Source organism: Colobus angolensis, unplaced genomic scaffold (assembly GCF_000951035.1).
Source record: "Colobus angolensis palliatus isolate OR3802 unplaced genomic scaffold, Cang.pa_1.0 Scaffold95, whole genome shotgun sequence".
In the NCBI taxonomy this organism is placed as follows: domain Eukaryota; kingdom Metazoa; phylum Chordata; class Mammalia; order Primates; family Cercopithecidae; genus Colobus; species Colobus angolensis.
In genome coordinates, this window is record NW_012123487.1 from 4,501,164 (window position 1) to 4,521,991 (window position 20,828).

A 20,828-nucleotide genomic window follows, 5' to 3' on the forward strand; every position below is an offset into this window, starting at 1 on the left:
GGGAATTTATAAATTCAGACATAATCGCACAGGAATTGTCTGGAGGAAAGAAGTAATGTGGCTTTTCCTTCTCGAACCTGCTGTCTATCTTATGACATTTCATTATTTTATTTTAGCATTCTTCCTAAGTTGGGAAAGGGCAAGGAGTTGAAAATCATGGCATTCCTCCTTAGCAGCTCTGTTGATTAGCTGGGTGGAAGATGTCCAAACAAGTGGATAAAAATGTAAAGAGCCCCTGGAGACTCTGTGAAACCCACAACTACAGATAACAAATCCCAGATGATGGCATGATGTGCTCATGAATAGCGTATGTAGGGAAACAACCCTACTTTCACAACTGATAGATGATTATTATATATACAGCTGTGGTCAAAATTTTTTCTGAGCTGGGCTTGGTGGCTCACACCTGTAATCCCAGCACTTTGGGAGACCAAGGCAGGTGGATCGCTTGAGCTCATGAGTTCAGAACCAGTCTGGGTAACATGGCGAAACCTCAACTCTACAAAAACTACAAAAATTAGCCTGGTGTGGTAGTATGCACCTGCAGCTCCAGGTACTTGGTCGGGGGGCTGAGGTGGCAGAATCACTTGAGCCCAGGAGGTTGAGGCTGCAGTGAGCCGTGATCATGCTACTGCACTCCAGTCTGGCCGACAGAGTGAGACCCTCTCACAAAAAAGGAAAAGAGAAAAAAAATTGTTTTCTATTCTAACACTGTAGTGATAGGTAGGGAGAATGGAGGAAAGGGGCTGGGAAAAGGGCAGCCAGAAAGAACATGCTTCCTGGGGTTCAGGGCATTGGTTCTCTCCTCTGTGCCAGTAAGCTTAGAACAAGATACATCCCTCACACTGAAAATCAGAAGTTAAGAAAACGTGCAGCTGCCTACTATAGAAAAATGCCGACTGCTGATGTCGGGGAGAGAATCACAAGACTCTCAGTTTGACTATGCTACTATTAGGCCTGCGAAAAGTAACTATGTCCATATTTTAATTTATAATGATAGGTAAAACAGCCAAGTTCTACCTAAGGGTCAAATAATCTTACCAACCATCTATCGCTGATCACCCTTTTGACACCTGAATTTTAAAAAATAAATTTACTGGAGAAAAGGGCAAGGGATTCCTGTCTCCCCACTCTGGACAGAAATCTCTCTAAAAGAAGATCACTACGAGGGAGGGAGAACTCTTTGGGCTTACAAGAGAAGTGAGTCTCTGCTTATAAAGGGCCTTAGTAAAAAGATGCCCTAGGGGAAGAACAAACAAACAAGATGCCCAAAACAAAGAACAGGACATTAACAAAGAGGCAGAATTTCTGGAGCTGGCACCAAGAATGGCAAAAGGGATAAAAGGGAAGCCAAGTTAGAACCACGAGGAGAACTAGTTGCTAAGAAGCAGTCCCATTTTCCAACAGCTCTGTGGAGAGTCTGGTTTTGTGACAACACTAGAGGGCTCTGATTTACCAAGTCTTAGACGGAAGTCAGAGGGACATCTTTTGTCGAAATACTAGCAACATGCTGGGTCTCAAAGTCACATTCAATATAAAAGGACAGTCTATTCATCAAAAGTACTATCAGTAGGCACAAGGTTTCAGATACATGACCTTAAAATGTTGTTTAAAAAGCGCAGGAAAGGAAGGCATTAGGAATCAAAATAAACAGTATGGCTAAGTAAAAAATCCAGTATTTGAAAGAGACATGTGTTTGAATTCCTGTGATCTTTGGAAAAATGCATCCTCTCCAGTTTTACAGTTTATCCATCAGTAAAATGGAGATAACTGATACTGTTACTAATTGTAACTTACATGCTATCTAGGGTCCACTTGCCCTTGCTATTTTCACAAGACTGCTGTGAGTCCCCAATCCCGTGGCCAGGGGTAAGACATATTTTCCTAAGATGTGAGTAGATTCTCAGGAACTGACTCTCCTAGTCTTTTCAGACTCTGGCCTCGTGTGTGCTCAGGCGCTTTCTCTGCTCTGCATGAAACAATGCAAACTGCCAGTTTCCCCAAATACAGCACTTAAACCTGGCATTTCCAGAGTTTTACTGACAGAGTAATTTGTGGTCATGAGTTTGAAACGTATCGAGGAGGCCGTGACTGTGCGTAAATTCACCCACATTGTCTCCCTGCCTCTTTCCTCTTCTTCTAAGTCCCTCCTCTCCTCAACTAGCTCCAGTTACTTATATGATGCTGAGGAACTTCCCTTTCCTCTGAAGCCTATGGACTGGCCAAAGAAGTTTGGGGATGGAGACTCATTCTCTACCCTAAACACTTATCAAAGTTATTTTCCCAAGTAAAGCAATCCTCTCAAAAAATTCTGGCAAAAGCTGTTAAAGCTCTAACATTTTCTTCATTTCTTCACAAGATTTTGCAGAACTGCTAGTGCAGGGTAATTAAAATAACATAATAAAGTGCTAGCACAATGCCTTGAACATAGTAAATATGAAACCGCTAGTGGCTGCCATATAATGGTGATGACAGCTAGAGTCAGTCCCTGAAAAGACCATACCTACACCAACCACAGAGTCCAATCACTTCCAAACGGGGGACCTTGGACTTTGGCTGAGGTAATTTGACGACATACAACTGAAAGACAGGAAAGTCTCAATTTTCCTTCAAAAATACGATAATCTTGATAAACAAGAGTTCACTGACTTGTCACAGCAGCATCTCTGGCCCTTTCCAAACACCCTGTAACAATATACAGCTGAACAGACAACAGGTATAATACTGTGAAAGTCTCTTGATCACTTCAATACATTAAAGACAGAAATTCTGAAGTACTGTTTTCACCAGTACTAGAAAATTGTCACTTAGAACTTTAGATTTCCTTCTGTTTACATGAGGTTTTGTTTTGTGCTAAAACTCAAAGTTTTTCTCCTATATGGCAACTTTTAGCAGGACAAAAAGCTCTTCTTCCATCTCAAAACCGAAAACATATACACCCCACTTAAGAGACTGCAGATTACTATGATAACGAAGCTGTTCTTCCTCTGGAGATTCTCACGGGTTTGGCCTTTGGCATTCCTGCTGACAGGATTTAGCCTGGTAGACTGTAAGCTCTCTCTGAGGCTCAGCTGCTCATGCTTGCCTCTGGGCAACAGCACAGTAGATCTGGGGATCTTGCCAGGATTCCTAGACTCTAAGTAGTAAGGTACATTAGACCTACTGCAGGCAGTAGTGCTTCTAGGCATTTAACTCTCATTTTTGGGCCGGGCACGGTGGCTCATGCCTGTAATTCCAGCACTTTGGGAGGCCAAGGTTGGCGGATCAGTTGAGGTCAAGAGTTTGACCAGCCTGGCCAACGTAACGAAACCCCATCTCTGCTAAAAATACAAAAATTAGCCAGGCATAGTGGTATGCACCTGTAGTTCCAGCTACTCGGGAGGCTGAGGCATGAGAATTGCTTGAACTCAGGGTGAAGGCTGCAGTGAGCTGAGATCTCACCACTACACTCCAGTCTGAGCAACAGAGCAAGACTCTGTCTCCCCCAAAAAAAGAAAAAGAAAAAGAAGTAATTTTTGGCCAGGCATGGTGACTTACACATGTAATCTCAGAGCTTTGGGAGGCTGAGGTGGGAGGATCACTTGAGGCTAGGAGTTCTAAACCAGCCTGGGCAACATAGTGAGACCCCATCTCTACAAAAACAAATTTAAAAATTAGCCAGGCATGGTGACATGCGCCTTTAGTCCTGGCTACTCAGGAGGTGAGGAGGAAGGATTACTTGAGCCCAGAGGTCCAACATTACAGTGAGCTATGATCCTGCCACTGCACTCCAGCCTGGGTGACACAGAGCGAGACCCTGTCACTAAAAAAAAAAGTCATTCCCCTGCCCCTGGCAGGATGTTGGAAGAGAAAGTTCTATACACACATGAACAAACATAAACACTCACATACATAGAAGTCAGCTCGCAGACAGGCCAGATTTGGACCAGCAATAATGAATATAATAGTTTATACATAAAGCTGCAGGATTAACAACTGCCAGTTGCCATCATTTAAAGGGTAAATGAACAGAAACTTGAATGCAATCAAGTGAATGAATGTTAGTCCCAGGCCCTCTGTGCATCCCTGAAAGCTATTTTTATGTTAGAACCACAGCCTAAATGAGATTCTAGGTACTATCTGATAAGGAAAAGTGACCATGTAGTCATTTTGAGAAGGATTAAACTTAGGGGCAGCATCAAGGTCTTTCTGGGTCTACTATAAAAGGGCCACAAACTCTCAGGACTGGAACAAGAATTATGTGTCTCCAAATATAGGAAGATGTGGCTGGGCACGGTGGTTCACACCTGTTATCCCAGCACTTTGGGAGGATGAGGCAGACGGATCACCTGAGGTTGGGAGTTCAAGACCAGCCTGACCAACATGAAGAAACCCCGTCTAAACAAAATTAGCCGGGCATGGTGGCACACGCCTGTAATCCCAGCTACTCGGGAGGCTGAGGTAGGAGAATTGCTTGAACCCGGGAGGCAGAGGTTGCGGTGAGCTGAGATTGCGCCATCGCACTCCAGCCTGGGCAACAAGAGAGAAACTCTGTCTCAAAAAAAAAAAAGAAAAAAAGAAAAAAAAAAGAGAAAGAACATAAAATAGGAAGATGTGAGATAAAAGTGTTTTATTTATAGCTCACCACAAAATCCTAAAAAACTTCAATGACGTGGAGCTATAAGCGCCAAGGTGTTAGCCCCAAGTTTTTTAGTACAGAGACCTACAAGTTAGCTCCTTTTTGGGAAAATCTGTGCTGAGTTCACTTTCACGTGCTCATAATGTTGCCTCAGTGAGCTCCCTAACAAGGGACAACCACAAAGATCTGCCAGTAAAGAAAAATGCTAAAGTGTTACAACAAAAGGCTAGAGTTCTTAATCTAGACTTTAAATCAGTTGGTTTAACTAAACAGCTTCTCCTAAAGGCAAAGCCAACCACTCACCTTCCTCAAAGCTGGCCTTCTTTTGTTTCACTAGAACATGGAAGTTTTCAGCAGGATTCACACTTCCAACCTAGAATATACCAACAGATGATAAACCTACAGGTTATTTCTTTTTAGTAGTACCCCAGGCAATACAGGATGGCTTAATGTAGTAAGTGTGCTCTTATAAAACAAAACCAAAGACAAAGAGAAGGCTTTTTCTATTCATTTTCATTTCCAGGGCCGGCAGATTTCAGTGGTCCAAGAGCTGCCCTCTGTGCTTTCACTCACCTTGCTTTATGCAAGCTGATTTCTTTCCAGAGGGGTCGGAAAAGTATTACAGCTCAAGCCACCAGCCAGCCCAGCTGGAAGGCTTTGCGTAGCACAGACTGACTGTATATCCTGTCACCCAACCAATTAGAAAGTGGAGGATTCTGTAGTGTGGGGTCGGTTTCGAATATACTTGCCCCACTAAGATAACATGAGAAATACAGCTTAATGCCTGATTCACCGAAGTGCCCATTAGTGGGACTGCTGCTGACCCTTTGGCACTGAAGTTTTGGTAGAATATACAAGCATATCCAGGTTGAACACGTCCTCAGAAAGTAAAAGCAGATTATGTACAAAGATGTACTGCGGTGCTGGGTGAGGAAGTCTGAAAGACAAAACCCTGCCATATTATATGGAACTTTCTGATTATACCTCTGTTTTTCATCTGCTGGCCCCAACCCCTCACAGGGCCGAAGAACCCCTCAGCTCATAAGAAAGAAAACAATGGGGTTCCAAAATATACTAAAGCTTCCAGTTTGCTAGGGTATAGGAAGCAGAAAAGCTCTCAGAACAAGATCATGACATTTTCCTTTACTATTATACATAAAACATCTAAATGAAACCTAAATTATTTTCACACATTCAATTTTTCTGAGTTTCTGTTTGAGGTGAAAATAAAGGCATGCCCTTTATTCCCTGACTATCCTTCCTAGTATATTTTGTTAAAAAGTTATTGGCCAATTTTTAAGATCTGTTGATTCACACTAATACTGCTTAAAAGAAGGCACTATTTGGCTGGGTGTGGTGACTCATGCCTATAATCCCAGTGCTTCGGAAGACTGAAGCGGGCGGATTGCTTGAGCCCAAGAGTAACATACTGAGACCCACCTCTATGAAAAATAGCTGGGTGTGATGGCATGTGCCCTTAGTCCTAGCTACACAAGAGGCTGAGGCAGGAGGATCACTTGAGCCCAGGAGTTCAAGGCTGCAGTGAGCTGAAATCACACTACTGTACTCCAGCTTGGAGTGACAGTGACAATCTATTTCTAAAATTAAATAAAATATTCTTCCTCCTGGCTGAGCAAGATATAAAAATAAATAAGTAAATAAAATAAGGTAGTATTTTCAAGTTCCAAAAAATTTCTCATTAAATAAAAATCTCATGTATCAAAGGATACTTTCTTGGGGAAATCCTAAACTTGTGAATCCTAAAGTTGCATGTTAGAAAATAGGAAAGTTACACTAACTTAAATTGTACATACTTGAAGATTAAGGCTCGTATCACTAACCCCCACTTATCCTATCATTTTGACTAGCTGAAAAGCTGCAAAATAATGCCAACATCAAAATCTCAACACTGAGATGTTCCATGTTCTATAGATTATAAAGAGCTCTATATACCTTATGTCATATAGATAATTCTGTAGGCAATTCATAATAATTACTTAAAGAAGTATGGAATGGGTCTTTATGGCTTCTATAGAGCAAGGACCAGAGGAAGTGATCATGATCTTATTTGAAAGTGATAAGAACAGACTAACAAAAACTGATGCACTCTTCCTCAAGCCCCAACCTTCCTGCAAAGGGGGAAGCACATTTGAAAAGCTTTGCTTACAGAGGTGACACTGCCTTCAGCCAGACTGGAGACACTGAAGTGGGCTCCCCCTTGCTCAGTCTTTAATTTTTTAGCGGTAGGTCCATCTTCATGGCTAGAAAAGGAAAAACAAAATTCTCTTAAAACAGAACAAACAATACAAAACCAGATTGCTATTGTGAAACTTATTTTCCAAGCACCAAATAAATAAATAAATAAATAAAAAGAAGAAAAGAAAAACAATAGCTACATGTAGTCCTCTTACAAACGAAAGCTGCCTCCCTTTCCCAGTCACTGGACTCCTAAGGGCCTAACTTGAGGCAGCCCTGGCTTTGTTTCACAGCAGTATGAGAATCAGAACTAAGCAATCACATCATAAGGTCCTTGCAAAAGATGAAACTGCAAGCACAGATAACGGAAATTTAACATTTAAGTAAGAAAACCATTTACTCTTCAGATATTATTTTCTAGTTCCTGTCTCAGAATTGACAGCTATTAGCTTTCCATGTACACAGAAGACCTTTGTGTCTAACAACCCATTTTCTCCATCATGTATGTTAGAGCTTTATAAGCTTCTGTTTACAACTGTCAAAACTTACTAGACAATCCTTAATTAACTATGCAAGAGCCTTCCCTCTCAAAGAAGTCATAAACTATAAAAAAAACACTTCCCCAAAAACTTTCAATTTCTTCTTTTATAAACCTAATTCTGTTTTGTGCAATATGCTAACAGTCCAATAGCATCTGTGTGCTAAGGAAAAGCGTATCAAACATCTTGCCTCAAGTAACATACTGGCTTTAACAGCCTGTCTTAAAGTCAAGAGGAGGTCAAGTTAATTGCAAAACAGAAGAAAATCAAATCCAAAGACTCTGCCTGTAATCTCCCTTAAGCTGCTGAACATAAAGAAATGAAGATGCAATCTGGGACAAAAGCAGCCATCAGAAATGGCTAGATGGTAAGAGAAATTAGTAATCAAGATCTAGAAATTTTAAAAATTCATTTATTTTAACAAATAAAAATTGCATATATTTATCACGTACAAAATGTTTTAAAATAAGCATTTGTGAAATAGCTAAATTAAGCTAATTATTGTATGCATTATTTCATTTACTTATCATTTTATTATGAGAACAGTTAAAATTTCTCAGCAATTTTCAAGACTAGTATTCTAAATGTGTTTTTTTGCTCAAAGCCCCAACCTTCAGACAATGAGGCTTGAAAATGAAGTCATTTTAAAAATGAAGCAAAAATAAATTTTAAACATAAAATGAAGCAAAGAATAAATAAAACATAACATGGGCTTCCTCAATTTCAATAATGAATTTCCTCTTAGAGGTAGGTAAAAGAACTAAAGTAATCATCACAGCCATACATCCATGAATTAAAACTTTCACTATCTGGCATCTTTCCCATTCACCACTCAACGTTTTCCCTTTGAGAAGTAGGCAAGAGCTAAGTAGAAGACAGAAGGGTGGGAACCAGGAAACATTACAAGGGATAAGTCACCCAGAACTCTTTCCTTGCAAATAGAATAAAAAATAAACAAAGCCTTCATGGAAAAAATGAAAGAAAAAAAGCAGAAATCCAAGGTAGGATGCAATTCCATTAGAAGTTGAGTATATTTTTTAAAAAAAAGGTCAGAGCCAGTCATTTCAATTAACCTTTGCCAGTTCTTCCCAAGAGACAAGTCAACAACATTAAACTACTGAAGAGCTGGAGTCAAAAGACCTGGATTCTAGTCTCAATTTTGCCACTGACTAGCACTGGAATCTTACACCTTCTTGATGGCGTTCACTGTGTACTAATTTTTATCTATCTAGAGTTTAGAGTCTAGTAAGCTACTAACCTCTCTGAGCTTCAGTCTGCTCCTTAGGAAAGCACTATGATGAAAAGTACCATCAGTATATCAACTATTCTGTTCCAAAAATACAGATTAGCTTACATAGTAGTATTAAGAAGGATTACACATAAAAAGCTAAGTTATGTGGGTATATGAAGTTGAATCACATGAAGAATTTCTTCAACCCTCCAAAATGAGGTTCTAGGGAAGGAAGTATAAACAGACATACATACAATTTTCCCGTACCAGGCAAGTAAAAGTAACCCCAGTCATTTGTAGAACATAGTAAAATTTAGTATGGTTAATATTCTCCAGGCCAAATCATTTAATAGCATGATTAGGAATTTTGCATATACTAAATTAAGAATGTCTATGTGAAGTGGGAAAAGGTAATGACTCTCTTCCCTAAATTATCTATGAAGGAACTAAGCTCTAAAAAGTAGAAATTTATACACACAAGATCACAGTAGACATATAAATGTCAGTAGTTGGTGCATTTGGATAATGAGACCATGGGTAATTTGTTCTTTTTCCTTTCTTATTTTCTTTCACAAACATGTATAAATTTTGCAACTCACTTATTTAGGCTAATACTTACTGAATATGTACTATGTATCAGTCACTAAGTAGACTCTAAACTCTCAATATACAAAAATTAATATACTATCAACACCTTCAGCCAAATAAAAATTTAAGTATACATACAATTAACAAAATACTGTGATAGGCAGCCTATCTCTTTCAGAGGACAGAAAATAGTTGTATTGGGCTAAAGCATAAGGTGCAAGCTGGGAAGTAGTGAGAGATGGAGCTAGAAAATACATTAATTAGGAGCATTAAAAAACGTGAGGAAAGAAAACGGTTTTCTCTACGTAGTGTGTGTGCTGTCTGTCCTCAGTCTGGTGGCTTTGTTGCTGGGCACAATGCTCTCAGCTGATCCCTGCTGAACTGTGGGGACGGTCGCCTGGGCAGGATCCTTCATGACCCCTTTTCTGTTCCTCCGTCATCACGGGGAATAAATCTCTCTCGAAATTCTCTGGCCCGTTCCCAGAAAGGCAAAAAGATATTCAAAAGCCCTTCTTCCATCTTCCTTCCAGTGGGCACCGAGCCCAGCATTTGCAGCACCCACTGCTGGCAGTCTGGCCAGGTGTCTGTTACCTTGAAAAATGGCTACTGGACAGGATCGTGTGGTTGCTCTCATGGACATGGACTGTTTTTTTGTTCAAATGGAGCAGCGGCAAAATCTTCATTTGAGGAATAAACCTTGTGCAGTTGTACAGTACAAATCATGGAAGGGTGGTAGAATAATTGCAGTTTGAGTTATGGAGCTCATGCATTTGGGGTCACTATACGTAGGCAGATGATGCAAAGAAGTTACGTCCAGGCCTTCTACTGGCACAAGTTCGTGAGTACCATGGGAAAGCTAACCCCACCAAGTACCGGGAAGGCGGTGTTGAAGTGATGGAAGAAGTCTTGTTTTGCTGTGATTGAATGCACCAGCATTGATGAGGCTTACGTAGATCTGACCAGTGCTGTACGAGAGACTACAAAAGCTACAAGGTCAGCCTATTTCGGCAGCCTTGTTACCAAGCACTTAAATTGAAGGGTTGCCCGAAGACCCCACAACAGCAGAAGAGACTGTTTCAGAAAGGTACCTCCATAGCATATTACTTCTGCTTCCTGCCTTTGGAACCTGCTTTGCTTGGTCATGCTGATTCTCCTTGGAATAACTAAAAGGAGACTTAACCTATGGCCTGAATGAATCACAAGGACTCACATGGAAGGATATATAAATGTTGTTATCTTCCCAGGTATTTGGATGTTGAGAAGCTGTGAAATCTGTATGAAAGTAAATTTTTCTTAGATATAACTAGGGCAGGTTAGTGTTATAAACAGAAGGCAGAAGGTTGACTGAGCACTTTGTCATTGGTAGTTTACTTTATTTCATTGTAACTTGGCTTCTTCATCTATAAGAGTCTTGGCTTCTTCATCTATAAGGGTGAGCTTTTTAAAGAGGGACCTCAGGTATAGGGAATTCAGTCACTCAAAATTTCTTATCACTTCTTAGCCCATTATCAAATACGGGCTGTGCAAGGCCCTTCTCATTGTATTTTACTATCTTTCCCCTTCCTAGTGATTTTCCCACTCCCTCTGCACCCCACTTACACTCTTGTACCCACCGATATATCAGACGTATCTTAGATATGTACATATCTTTATAAGTTACACAGTACTGCTTTGTGTATGTGCCTTCTAATTACAAGATGATTTTGTGCTATTATAGATCTCATTCTTTTTCTTAATTTTCCTCAGTGGTGACCTTAGAGATCTGTCGATGTGGTTGTTACTTGCAGCATAATCCATGATACGGATCCACCATGTTTACAGACCATTTTCCCTAGTGACAAGTTCACTGGTAGCTTCTAATGTCCTACTCAGTTTACATTCCCCCTTAGCAGTACACAGAAGTTCCTGTTTCTCCCATATTCTCACCAACAACTGGTCTCATCTAATGTTTAAAAATATTTGCCAATGTTTGCTTGTTTTGCTTTGATTTACAGTTCTCTGATTACTAATTGAGACTGAAGATCTCTTCATACACTTGTAAGCTAGTTGAGTTTCTGCTCCTGTGATTTGCTTATTTATAATCTTTGCCTATTCTTCCATGGAAAAATTGAAAAATTATTTTTTGATTTTCCAAGAGGTCCTTGTATATCCTAATTATTAGTTCCTTGTCTTTTTTTTTTTTTTTTTTTTGTGATGGGAGTCTCACTATGTTGCCCAAGCTAGAGTGCAGTGGCTATTCAAAGGTGTAATCATGGCTCACTGCAACCTTGAACCCTGGGCTCAAATGATCCTCCTGCCTCAGCCTCCAGAGTAGCTGGGACTACAGGTGTGTGCCATCATGCCCAGCTAATTTTTATATTTTTTGTAGAGATGGGGTCTTACTGTGTTGCCCAGGCTTTTATATATATTATATATATATATTTTTTCCTACTTGGTTATTGATGTGTTGTGAAATGATAAATGGTTTCTTTAAATAAGTTCATTTTTACTTGCTTTACAAAAAGAAAACGGTTTTCTCTAGATAATTGGATTATGAATAGATGCCTCTTTTCTTTCTGCTTATCTGGATTCTCATTTGTGTAAAAAAGTTTGACCTTATGCTGAGGATAATGGGAGGCCTTTAAAGCAAGGGTTTTTTAATTGGGGGTCCAAAGATGACATCAAGGAATCTCTGAACTACCAGAAATTATAACCAAACTTCAAAACTTAGTATGTTAAAGCATTTTTCTGGGAAGAGGGTTCATAGATTTTGTATCAAGTGAGTCCACTGCACTCTCTGTCTCTCACATATGATTAAGAATCATTACTTTTAAGAATTTTAGGCCGGGCATGGTGGCTCATGCCTGTAATCCCAGCACTTTGGGAGGCCAAGGCGGCTGGATCACGAGGTCAGGAGATCGAGACCATCCTGGCTAACACGGTGAAACCCCGCCTCTACTAAAAATACAAAAAATTAGCCAGGCGTGGTGGCGGGCGCGTGTAGTCTCAGCTACTCGGGAGGCTGAGGCAGGAGAATGGCGTGAACCCAGGAGGCAGAGCTTGCAGTGAGCTGAGATGGTGCCACTGCACTGCAGCCTGGGCAACAGAGCAAGACTGTGTCTCAAAAAAATACATATATAATAACAATTTTAAGCAAGAGAGTGATGGGATCAGATTTGTTTTTTAAACTCACTCAGGTAACAGCATGGATTGGAAAGGGTAAGACAAATTAGGGAAATTAGTGAAGAGGTTATCTCAGTGAGGCAGGCTAAAATGAGAAGGCCTACATAAAAGCAGTGGCAGTGGGCGATGCTATTAAGAGCTTACATTCCTTTTTAATGCTTACCATGTGGTAGTCACTATGTTAAACACATTTAAATTACCTCAGTTAAACTGCAACAACCCTACGAGTTAGTGATGATCAGCATCCTTTCATAGATGAGCAAACCAAGCCTCAAGAAAGTTTGATCCCTTGTTTAAAGCACACAGTAAGGGGAAAGAACTAATCCTGTACTCATCCATTCCCCTATCCAACCTCCGGGAAGGCAGGCATTTGTTATTGCCACTTGACACTGTGTAACTTGCCAATTTCAACTGCTTTTAAGGGGAAACGCTTGAGTTTAGCTCCAAATTTGACCCCAAAACCAACGCCATTAGCCACCAGACTAACCTTAAGTGAAAGGGTTAGATCTGAGGTAAATGTACTACAACTTGGTAAACCAATTACATATAGAATGTAAAAGAAAAGGAAGACTCCCAAGAAATTAGGTGTCATTCACTGAAATAAGAGAATAATGGCATGAAGAGGGGTTGGAAAAGAGCAGGAAGAAGAAAGCAGATAACAAAGCCATTTCTGGCATACTGAACTTGAGGGGCCTACAGGCACCTAAGCTATTTAGTGGATGGGATAGAAATCTGAACTGAAGATAGATATTTAGTAGTTTTGAGGCTCTGAAATAAAAAAGAGGTCTTGGGATATGCACTGCTAAGGCAAAATGGCATTACAGTTTGAAGTACAAGCTCTGGAGTCAGAATGCCTACACTTAAATCCTTACTCCAACACCTACCAACTACAATCTTGGGCAAGTTTCTCATCTTCTCTAATCCTGCGCTCTAATCCTGAACTTTAAGTTGGGGGTCAATAAAAGAATCTATTTCATAGGATGGCAAAGTGGGTCCAAACAGATAATGTGTGTAAAGCATTTAGCATCATGTAAAGCACTTAAGTTTTGAAGTCTGAATATAATTTCAGGTAGTTCACAGATTTCTTGATGTCATCTTTGGAACCCTGATTAAAAACGCTTGCTTTAATGGCCTCCCATTATCTTCAGCATAAGGTTCAATAAATGTTTGCTGTTTCTGAGGACAAATCCTACAGAATATCAACACAAAAACACACAAAAGCAGCCCCCACAGGAATCTGAGAGGGAGTTGCCAAAGACTGAAAAAAATCTGGAGAAGGTGAAGTTAAGACAGATATATGAGTTTTAAGAGAGAAGGAATAATTGACAGTGTCAAGTGCTACAAAGAGGTCAAGAAAGCAAAGGACCACAAAGCCGAAGTAAATTTAGCAGTTAGTGTCTTTTGGAAGATGAGCTTCAAGGATGTGGTGGGGGCAGAGGCTGGTGAGAATGAGAGCTGGGAAAGGTTGCAGAGTAGACTATTCTTCTAAGAGCCTGGCTTCTGGAAGGAAAGATAATAATTAGATTAATAATTAGTAACAGGTAGTAATTAGAGGGAAGCAGCTAGGGGATTATTTTATTTTGTGTTAAATGAAAGAAATTTAATATGAGAGAAGAAAGGAGCTGGTGGTAGACAGGGAGAAGCTAAAAATACAGAAAGAGAAAAGAAATTATTAGTGGATTAAAGTACCAGATGAGGCAGAAAAAGGAATCCATCCTAGGAAACAAAGTAAGACTCTATCTTGACAAAATATAAAACAATTAGCCGACGTGAGCTACTCAGGAGGCTACTGAGGATCCTCAAGTTGGGAGATCACTTGAGCCCAGGAGGTCAAGGTTGCAGTGAGCTGTGATCATGCCACTGCACTCCAGCCTGGGTGACAGAGAGAGACCCTGTTTCAAAAACTAAAATTAAAATAAAAAGAAAAGAAAGGATCCAGGGCACAGGTTAAGGAATTCACCTTAGGCAGGATGAAATAAATACCCTATTTCACTGAGACAGGAAAGAAGGAAGGTAAATGCAAAAACACGTATGTTTTGAGGTAAGACGGGCCAGAAAACTGAGCAGTTCCTACCTGCTTTGGTCAGGCTTTGTGTTCCCACCCAAGTTTTTCCTTTTTTTTTTTTTAAGACAGAGTCTCACTCTGTTGCCTAGGCTGGCGTGCAATGGTGTCATCTCAGCTTACTGCAAACCTCCACCTCCTGGGTTCAAGCAATTTTCGTGCCTCAGCCTCCCGAGTAGCTGGATTACAGGCTTGTGCCACCACAGCCAGCTAATTTTTGTGTGGAGACAGGGTTTCACCATGTTGTCCAGGCTGGTCTGGAACTCCTGACCTCAAGCAACCCACCTGCCTCGGCCTCCCAAAGTGCTGGGATTATAGGTGTGAGCCACTGAGCCCAGCCCCAAATCTCATTTTGAATTGTAATCCCCAAGTGTTGAGGGAGAGACCTGGTGGGAAGTGATTGGATTATGGGGGCGGTTCCCTCATGCTATTCTTGTGATAATGAGTGAATTCGCAGGAGATCTGATGGTTTTACATAAAGTAGTTTCTCCTGTGCTGGTACATACTTGCTCTCACCTGCTGCCATGTAAGATGCACCTTTGCTTCTCCTGCCATGATTGTAAGTTTCCCGAGGCCTTCCCAGCTATGTGGAACTGTGAGTCAATCAAACCTCTTTCCTTTAGAAATTACCCAGTCTTGGGTATTTCTTCATAGCAGCATGAGAAGAGACTAATACACCACCTATTGGCCTCTACTGTTATTGTCACTGCTAACATGCCAGGCACATGACTAGGATTTTTAAAATCATTTACTCCAAACACTGTGTTCTTACTATTTGCTAGGCACTTTGCTGGGTCCTAGGGATACAACAGTGAACAGCATACACTGCTCAATTAATCCCCATGACAACTCTATGAGACAGATACTCCTATTATCCCTATTCTACCCATGAGGAAACTAAGGCTTTGAGAGGATAAATAACCTATGCCTAAGGCCACACTGAAAAGCAAGGGGTCTGACTCATATTGACTGACTCTGGAGTCTGAAATCTTAACCAGTAACCAAGTGAGGATGTCTGCTGAGAGTAAGTGAGGAGTCTTCGTGGACCTGAAAAGAGCAGAAAGCTTCAGACTACCTGCATAGAGATAAACAGAAATCAAGATCATGTACACATCAGCTGCACAAGCAGGATTAGACCTGAGATGTCCGAATTCTCATGCAAGTTCCCCGTCCAAGAGATGACATTTTCATTTCAAGGGTGTACAGCAACATTAAGGGAAGCAATGCTTTTATATGATAAGGGTAATATTTAGTATATTTTGGGACTACAGTGTCAAATGGTGTTCTTACCCTCTTGAAATGAAGAAATCACTTCTTTTTTTTTTTTTTTTTTTTTGAGACGGAGTCTTGCTCTGTCGCCCAGGCTGGAGTGCAGTGGCTGGATCTCAGATCACTGCAAGCTCCACCTCCTGGGTTTACACCATTCTCCTGCCTCAGCCTCCGGAGTAGCTGGGACTACAGGCGCCCGCCACCTCGCCCAGCTAGTTTTTTGTATTTTTAGTAGAGACGGGGTTTCACCGTGTTAGCCAGGATGGTCTCGATCTCCTGACCTCGTGATCCGCCCATCTCGGCCTCCCAAAGTGCTGGGATTACAGGCTTGAGCCACCGCTCCCGGCTGAAGAAATCACTTCTAACACTAGGTATTCAACAAGTCCAAGACAAACATCAGATCTTCTCAAAGATTCAATGTTTTTATAGATAATGATATGATTATTGCTTTAGATTTTGACTATTGGCTTCCCTCCAAATACATTCATAGGCCACAAAATGATGTTTTGGTCAATGACGAGACACATATACATGGTGGTCTCATAAGATTATAATGAAACTGAAAAATTCCTATCGCCTTGTGACATCAGGGCTGTCATGACATCACAGCACAAGGCATTACCTTTTCTTTTTTTTTCTCTTTTTAAATTAAGACGGAGCCTCGCTCTGGAGCCCAAGCTGGAGTGCAGTGGCGTGATCTCAGCTCACTGCAACCTCTGCCTCCCAGGTTCAAGAGATTCTCCTGCCTCAGCCTCCCAAGTAGCTGGGACTATAGGCGCATGCGTCCATTTTTGTATTTTTACTAGAGATGGGGATTCTCTACTAAAAATGTTGGCCAGACTGTCTCGAACACCGGACCTCAGGTCATCTGCCCACCTCAGTATCCCTAGGCATCTATTATTAGATATGTTTATATATGCAAATACCTCTTTGTTACAAATGGCTACAGTATTCAACATAGTAACACATTGCACAGGTTTGTACCTTGGGGCAAAAGGCCATACCACATAGCCTAGGTATGTAGTAGACTCCACCATGTGGGCTTGTGTAAGTACACTCTGTAACATTCGCACAACGAAATCGCCTAACCACACGGTTCACAGAATGTATCCCTGTCGTTAAGTGAAGGATGACAGTTGCTCAAAGTGCTTTAATATCTGTGATTTCACTGTTATAATCTCTCTCGAGATTTTTCTTTAGGTGAAGAAAACCTCATAGAGGTAAAATTATTTCACCAAAATCGTATCGAGTGAAAAAACTGGAATGATTCCCAGCTCTTAAGACGATTAAAACATCCTGAATAGACATTTGTCCACTCCTGATCTTAGGCCCTCTCCAGGTACACTGGAAATATGTACCCTGGATCCAGAGATGATGAATATATACAAAGACATTGCAAACTGTTGGCAATTTTTTCTTTCCTTGGAAAAATTACCTCTAGAACTGACTGGAGGTTTATCATCAAAATTGAGGGGTTTTAGAACCTTGTAGAAAGGACTGAATCATTCTTCTTGAATACAGGTGGTATTCAATATTTGCTAAATGAATCATTTCTGCGATTCTTAAAAACTAAGCTTTCTCAGAAGAGAACAGGAGCGTCAGCAAGTGTGTGTGAATAAGATACTTCTCAGGCCCCTGCAAGAGTAACTTAGCTATGCTGCGAACCACTATGGGAGCAAGAACAAGAAGCTCAGCACACCCAAGCTTCCAGAAGAGTGCCTAGCGGGACCAGAGCCAAAGGTGTGATCACAGCAGGGATCAAATGACAGAACAGCATTCTTCTGGGTCTGTGTGGTGTGCTTTTTTAACCAGCTGATTTACATTTTAATCAAAGGGAAGAGGAGAAAATGGCCCACTTCTTTCCCACAGCACCAGAGTAAGATCATGGACTGGAGCTTTAACACACACAAAGAGAATAGCCCTGTGATTGCAGTAAGACTAGAGTAAGGTGTCACAGAAAGAAAAGGCTGCAGACTTTTATTGAACTGTTTTAAAATACAAATCCAGAAGGTAGATAAGGATAGCAGAGGGAAAGTGAATTTTTAGGGACAGTCTTCTTGTGTAGAATGATGATAGACTAAACAGAAACGAAAACCTCTCCAGGATGTGTAAGGAATGCACATCATAAAAATCTATCAAGAAATAATCTATCAATCTCCTTGAGAGATGGTCTTACAGGGGGCAGGCAGTGTGCAGGGAGAAACCAAGTGTATGATTTTTTTTTCAATTCTCACAAACCTTGGATGTTAATCTTTAGAAAGTCACAGAATGTGCAAAGCTTTCTATTCAATTTAGACAGTAATTCTCTAAATCAATGATTTATAGAAACCTGTGAAGATTTCCGGAAATTACTCATCAAAACTTCTCCACTGCAGTATTTATAAATAAGAAGCTTTGTCAATAAAGGTAGTTGTGGAGAGAAAATCAAAAAAGGGAAAAAAAGTCATGGTTTAAAATCAGATCTCAAAATACAGCCAAAAGAAAGGTATAGATTATTCTGGCTTGAGAAAAAAAAAGTCATCAATAACTGGTTGACCTAAATCCGGTAAAAATCAATTTTACATACTCAAATAATTCTGGATAAGCAACAACAATTTCTCGTTTTATTTTTGTTTTGTTTTGAATGGAAGCTGACACAGATTGTGAACAGAAGAGGGAAAAAACTTAATAGCCAGTTGTAACCTTGATTTCAGGGTATATGAAAAGCATTTTGCAAACCTTAAAAGTAAAAATACCTCCCCAATAGCACAACCAAGTATATCACTGATACACTAATAGAATGGCTAAAGAACTGATAGTTTTTCACTCTCGTTCCCACCTTTCCTCCAAAAAATCTCATTGATATCCCCAACATCTAATCTCCTCCCAACCAAAAAAACCTACGATCTTCAACACAGTCATTCTCAGTACTTTACTTTAAAAAGTCTAAAGTATTTTTAGACTTAGATATTCAGAAACTTATCTGATTATACATTATATATAATTCACCAAGAATCTGATGTTGATCAAAAAGTCATCAGCCCAGAAGGTAGCTCTAAATCCAAGGTGAATATAATATGATCACAGCAGACAGATATAAGAAATCAGTACTTCAATGTAAGGGCCAAATAGCAAAAGGCTTCTTCCTCCCACCTTTTTAATTCCACAGACTCCTATGTGACACCTCCAGAGCCACTCCAAAATGACCACAAATCTTACATACCCCAATGTTAAATGCAATTATACCGAGTACTTACTTGTCTTGGAAAATGTCCTGAGCAGTTACTTGATCCTTTTTCTTGGCTTCAATCAGAGGAAAAAGGGTCTTTATTTTAGAGAGAGGAATCTGACTTTTCGATGTCACCTCAGCGGGAGGATTCAGCATGTTCCAAATATGCTGCTGAATTGGGGGTAGAGGCTCCCGGGGATGTAAAGCTCTGTGCAGCAGACACTGTTGGAAAAGGTAAGAATTTTAAAACATAGATGGAGACATATATGGCTTCTTTATATTTTCTGATCAAGGATACTCCATCTTTAGTGTGGGAGGGCTAAGTGATTCATACCACATGTAAAAAACAACAGAGGATTCACCCAGAACCACCTTTCTTGGCAGGATATTGGTCAATATCTAACCAATTGTAAAACCAGGTCCAAACCTAGCAACAGTATCTTCTGCTCTGGACCTCCTGGAAAGGAGCCTCACCTTACAAATCAAAGCTGTTGCTTTTACTACTTGGGGAATATGTAAGATTCCCTAAAATACCTAATTCCAAGACCTGATAATCTGGGATTGTAACTTTCTTGTTATAATCCTTTTATCTCTCTTAATCATGCTGTGCTTTCTCTCTCACTTCATCTCAGAGAATGCCATGTGGTGGATGAAACAGGTTACTACAGGGAAGCTGCCCATGCTCAGTGAGTCCCAGAGAGAAGTCTGCAAAAGAGATGAGAATACCGAGTTGTGCCCGAGTGCTGAGTCTGCACTTTTTTCCACAAGTCCATCCATCTTTCTCCTTCCCCACTGCTACCATTCTTGCCCGGGCCCCATCACCTCATCCCTGGCCTACCACAGTCACCTTCTAACTGGTCTCCTGGCTTCTCCTTCCACTGTCTGACTGGAGGTGGTACGAGAATGAACTGCTCACTATACCCTACGGTCCTGTGACGCAGCCCTGCTTGCCTCCTTGATCGCATTGCCAGCCACTTGTTCTCCTCACTCACAATCCCAACAGGCTGGGCTCCTCCTGCTTCACTCATACACTAAGCTCATCCTACCTTTGGGGCCTGGACCTAACGCTACCCCTGCTTCCTCTGTCTTTCCCTAAACCTCGAAGGAGTTAGCCCCACCCCCATCCCTTTTTTTAAAAAAAAATCATTTTGGTCTTTGCTGAGATACTATCTCCAAAGAGAGGACTTCCCCGACACTCTATATGAAGTAGCCCCTCCACCCCATCCTACCGCCCTAATCATTTTCTGTCACTTTCCTTATTTTATATTTTTATAGCCTCCGTCATTATTTAAAATTATCAATTTTCTAGTTTACTTGCTTATTATCTAACCCTCCTCCTTACAAGTAGGGCTCTTCTCTTCTTTATTGCTGAATGAATTCTAAGCATCAAAAATACTACCTGGCACATAATAAGCACCTGGCAGATAAGGGCTGAAGGAATAAAGTGCTCTTTTCCAGGGCTCTAGTTGTTGACAGTGGTATCAAGAAGCAACACCAAGGGGAAGGGGCACCAAGATCAAGGCCAGGGCAGGTTCTCCACTGCCCATATGAGTGAAGTTCTGCAGAGCATGCCACCTCATTCAACCACCTATCTTGCCTCGAGTCTACTGGGCCAGGCCTTGGCAGTATGCCAGGCCTTGGCCTGCCCAGCAAAGGTAATGCTCTAAAAGGAGTATAGAAAGGTAGGCAGTAACATTAGATGTCATTAAAAAACAAAGAAAGAAATGAAACTATCCGTTGATTGATGTTTTCCTTCCTTCGATAAAGATTAATTCCAAAATTAAAGTATAACTATTCCCACTTTTAAACAACTTATAAATTTGTAATTCTAAAAAAAACAAACAGACCACCAGGGAGCTGAAGAGCTCCTGTAATTTCAAAATACTACTCCTATCACAAAGTATATGATTTATACTATCCCATGGACTCCTTTCCTACACTGAGGAAAATGTAAG

At 40.7% G+C, this 20,828-nt stretch overlaps 1 protein-coding gene across 1 annotated transcript in view; it reads right to left on the minus strand.

Moving 5' to 3' along the window:
- XRCC5 (X-ray repair complementing defective repair in Chinese hamster cells 5 (double-strand-break rejoining)) overlaps nt 1–20,828 on the minus strand; it is a 97,159-nt gene that overhangs the window by 37,232 nt on the left and 39,099 nt on the right. The window contains exons 16-18 of the mRNA XM_011932303.1: nt 18,902–19,095; nt 6,786–6,879; nt 4,922–4,991 (exon numbers count right to left, since the gene is read on the minus strand). Of these exons, the coding sequence (XP_011787693.1) occupies nt 4,922–4,991; nt 6,786–6,879; nt 18,902–19,095 (358 nt within the window). The remainder of the gene's footprint in view (nt 1–4,921; nt 4,992–6,785; nt 6,880–18,901; nt 19,096–20,828) is intronic.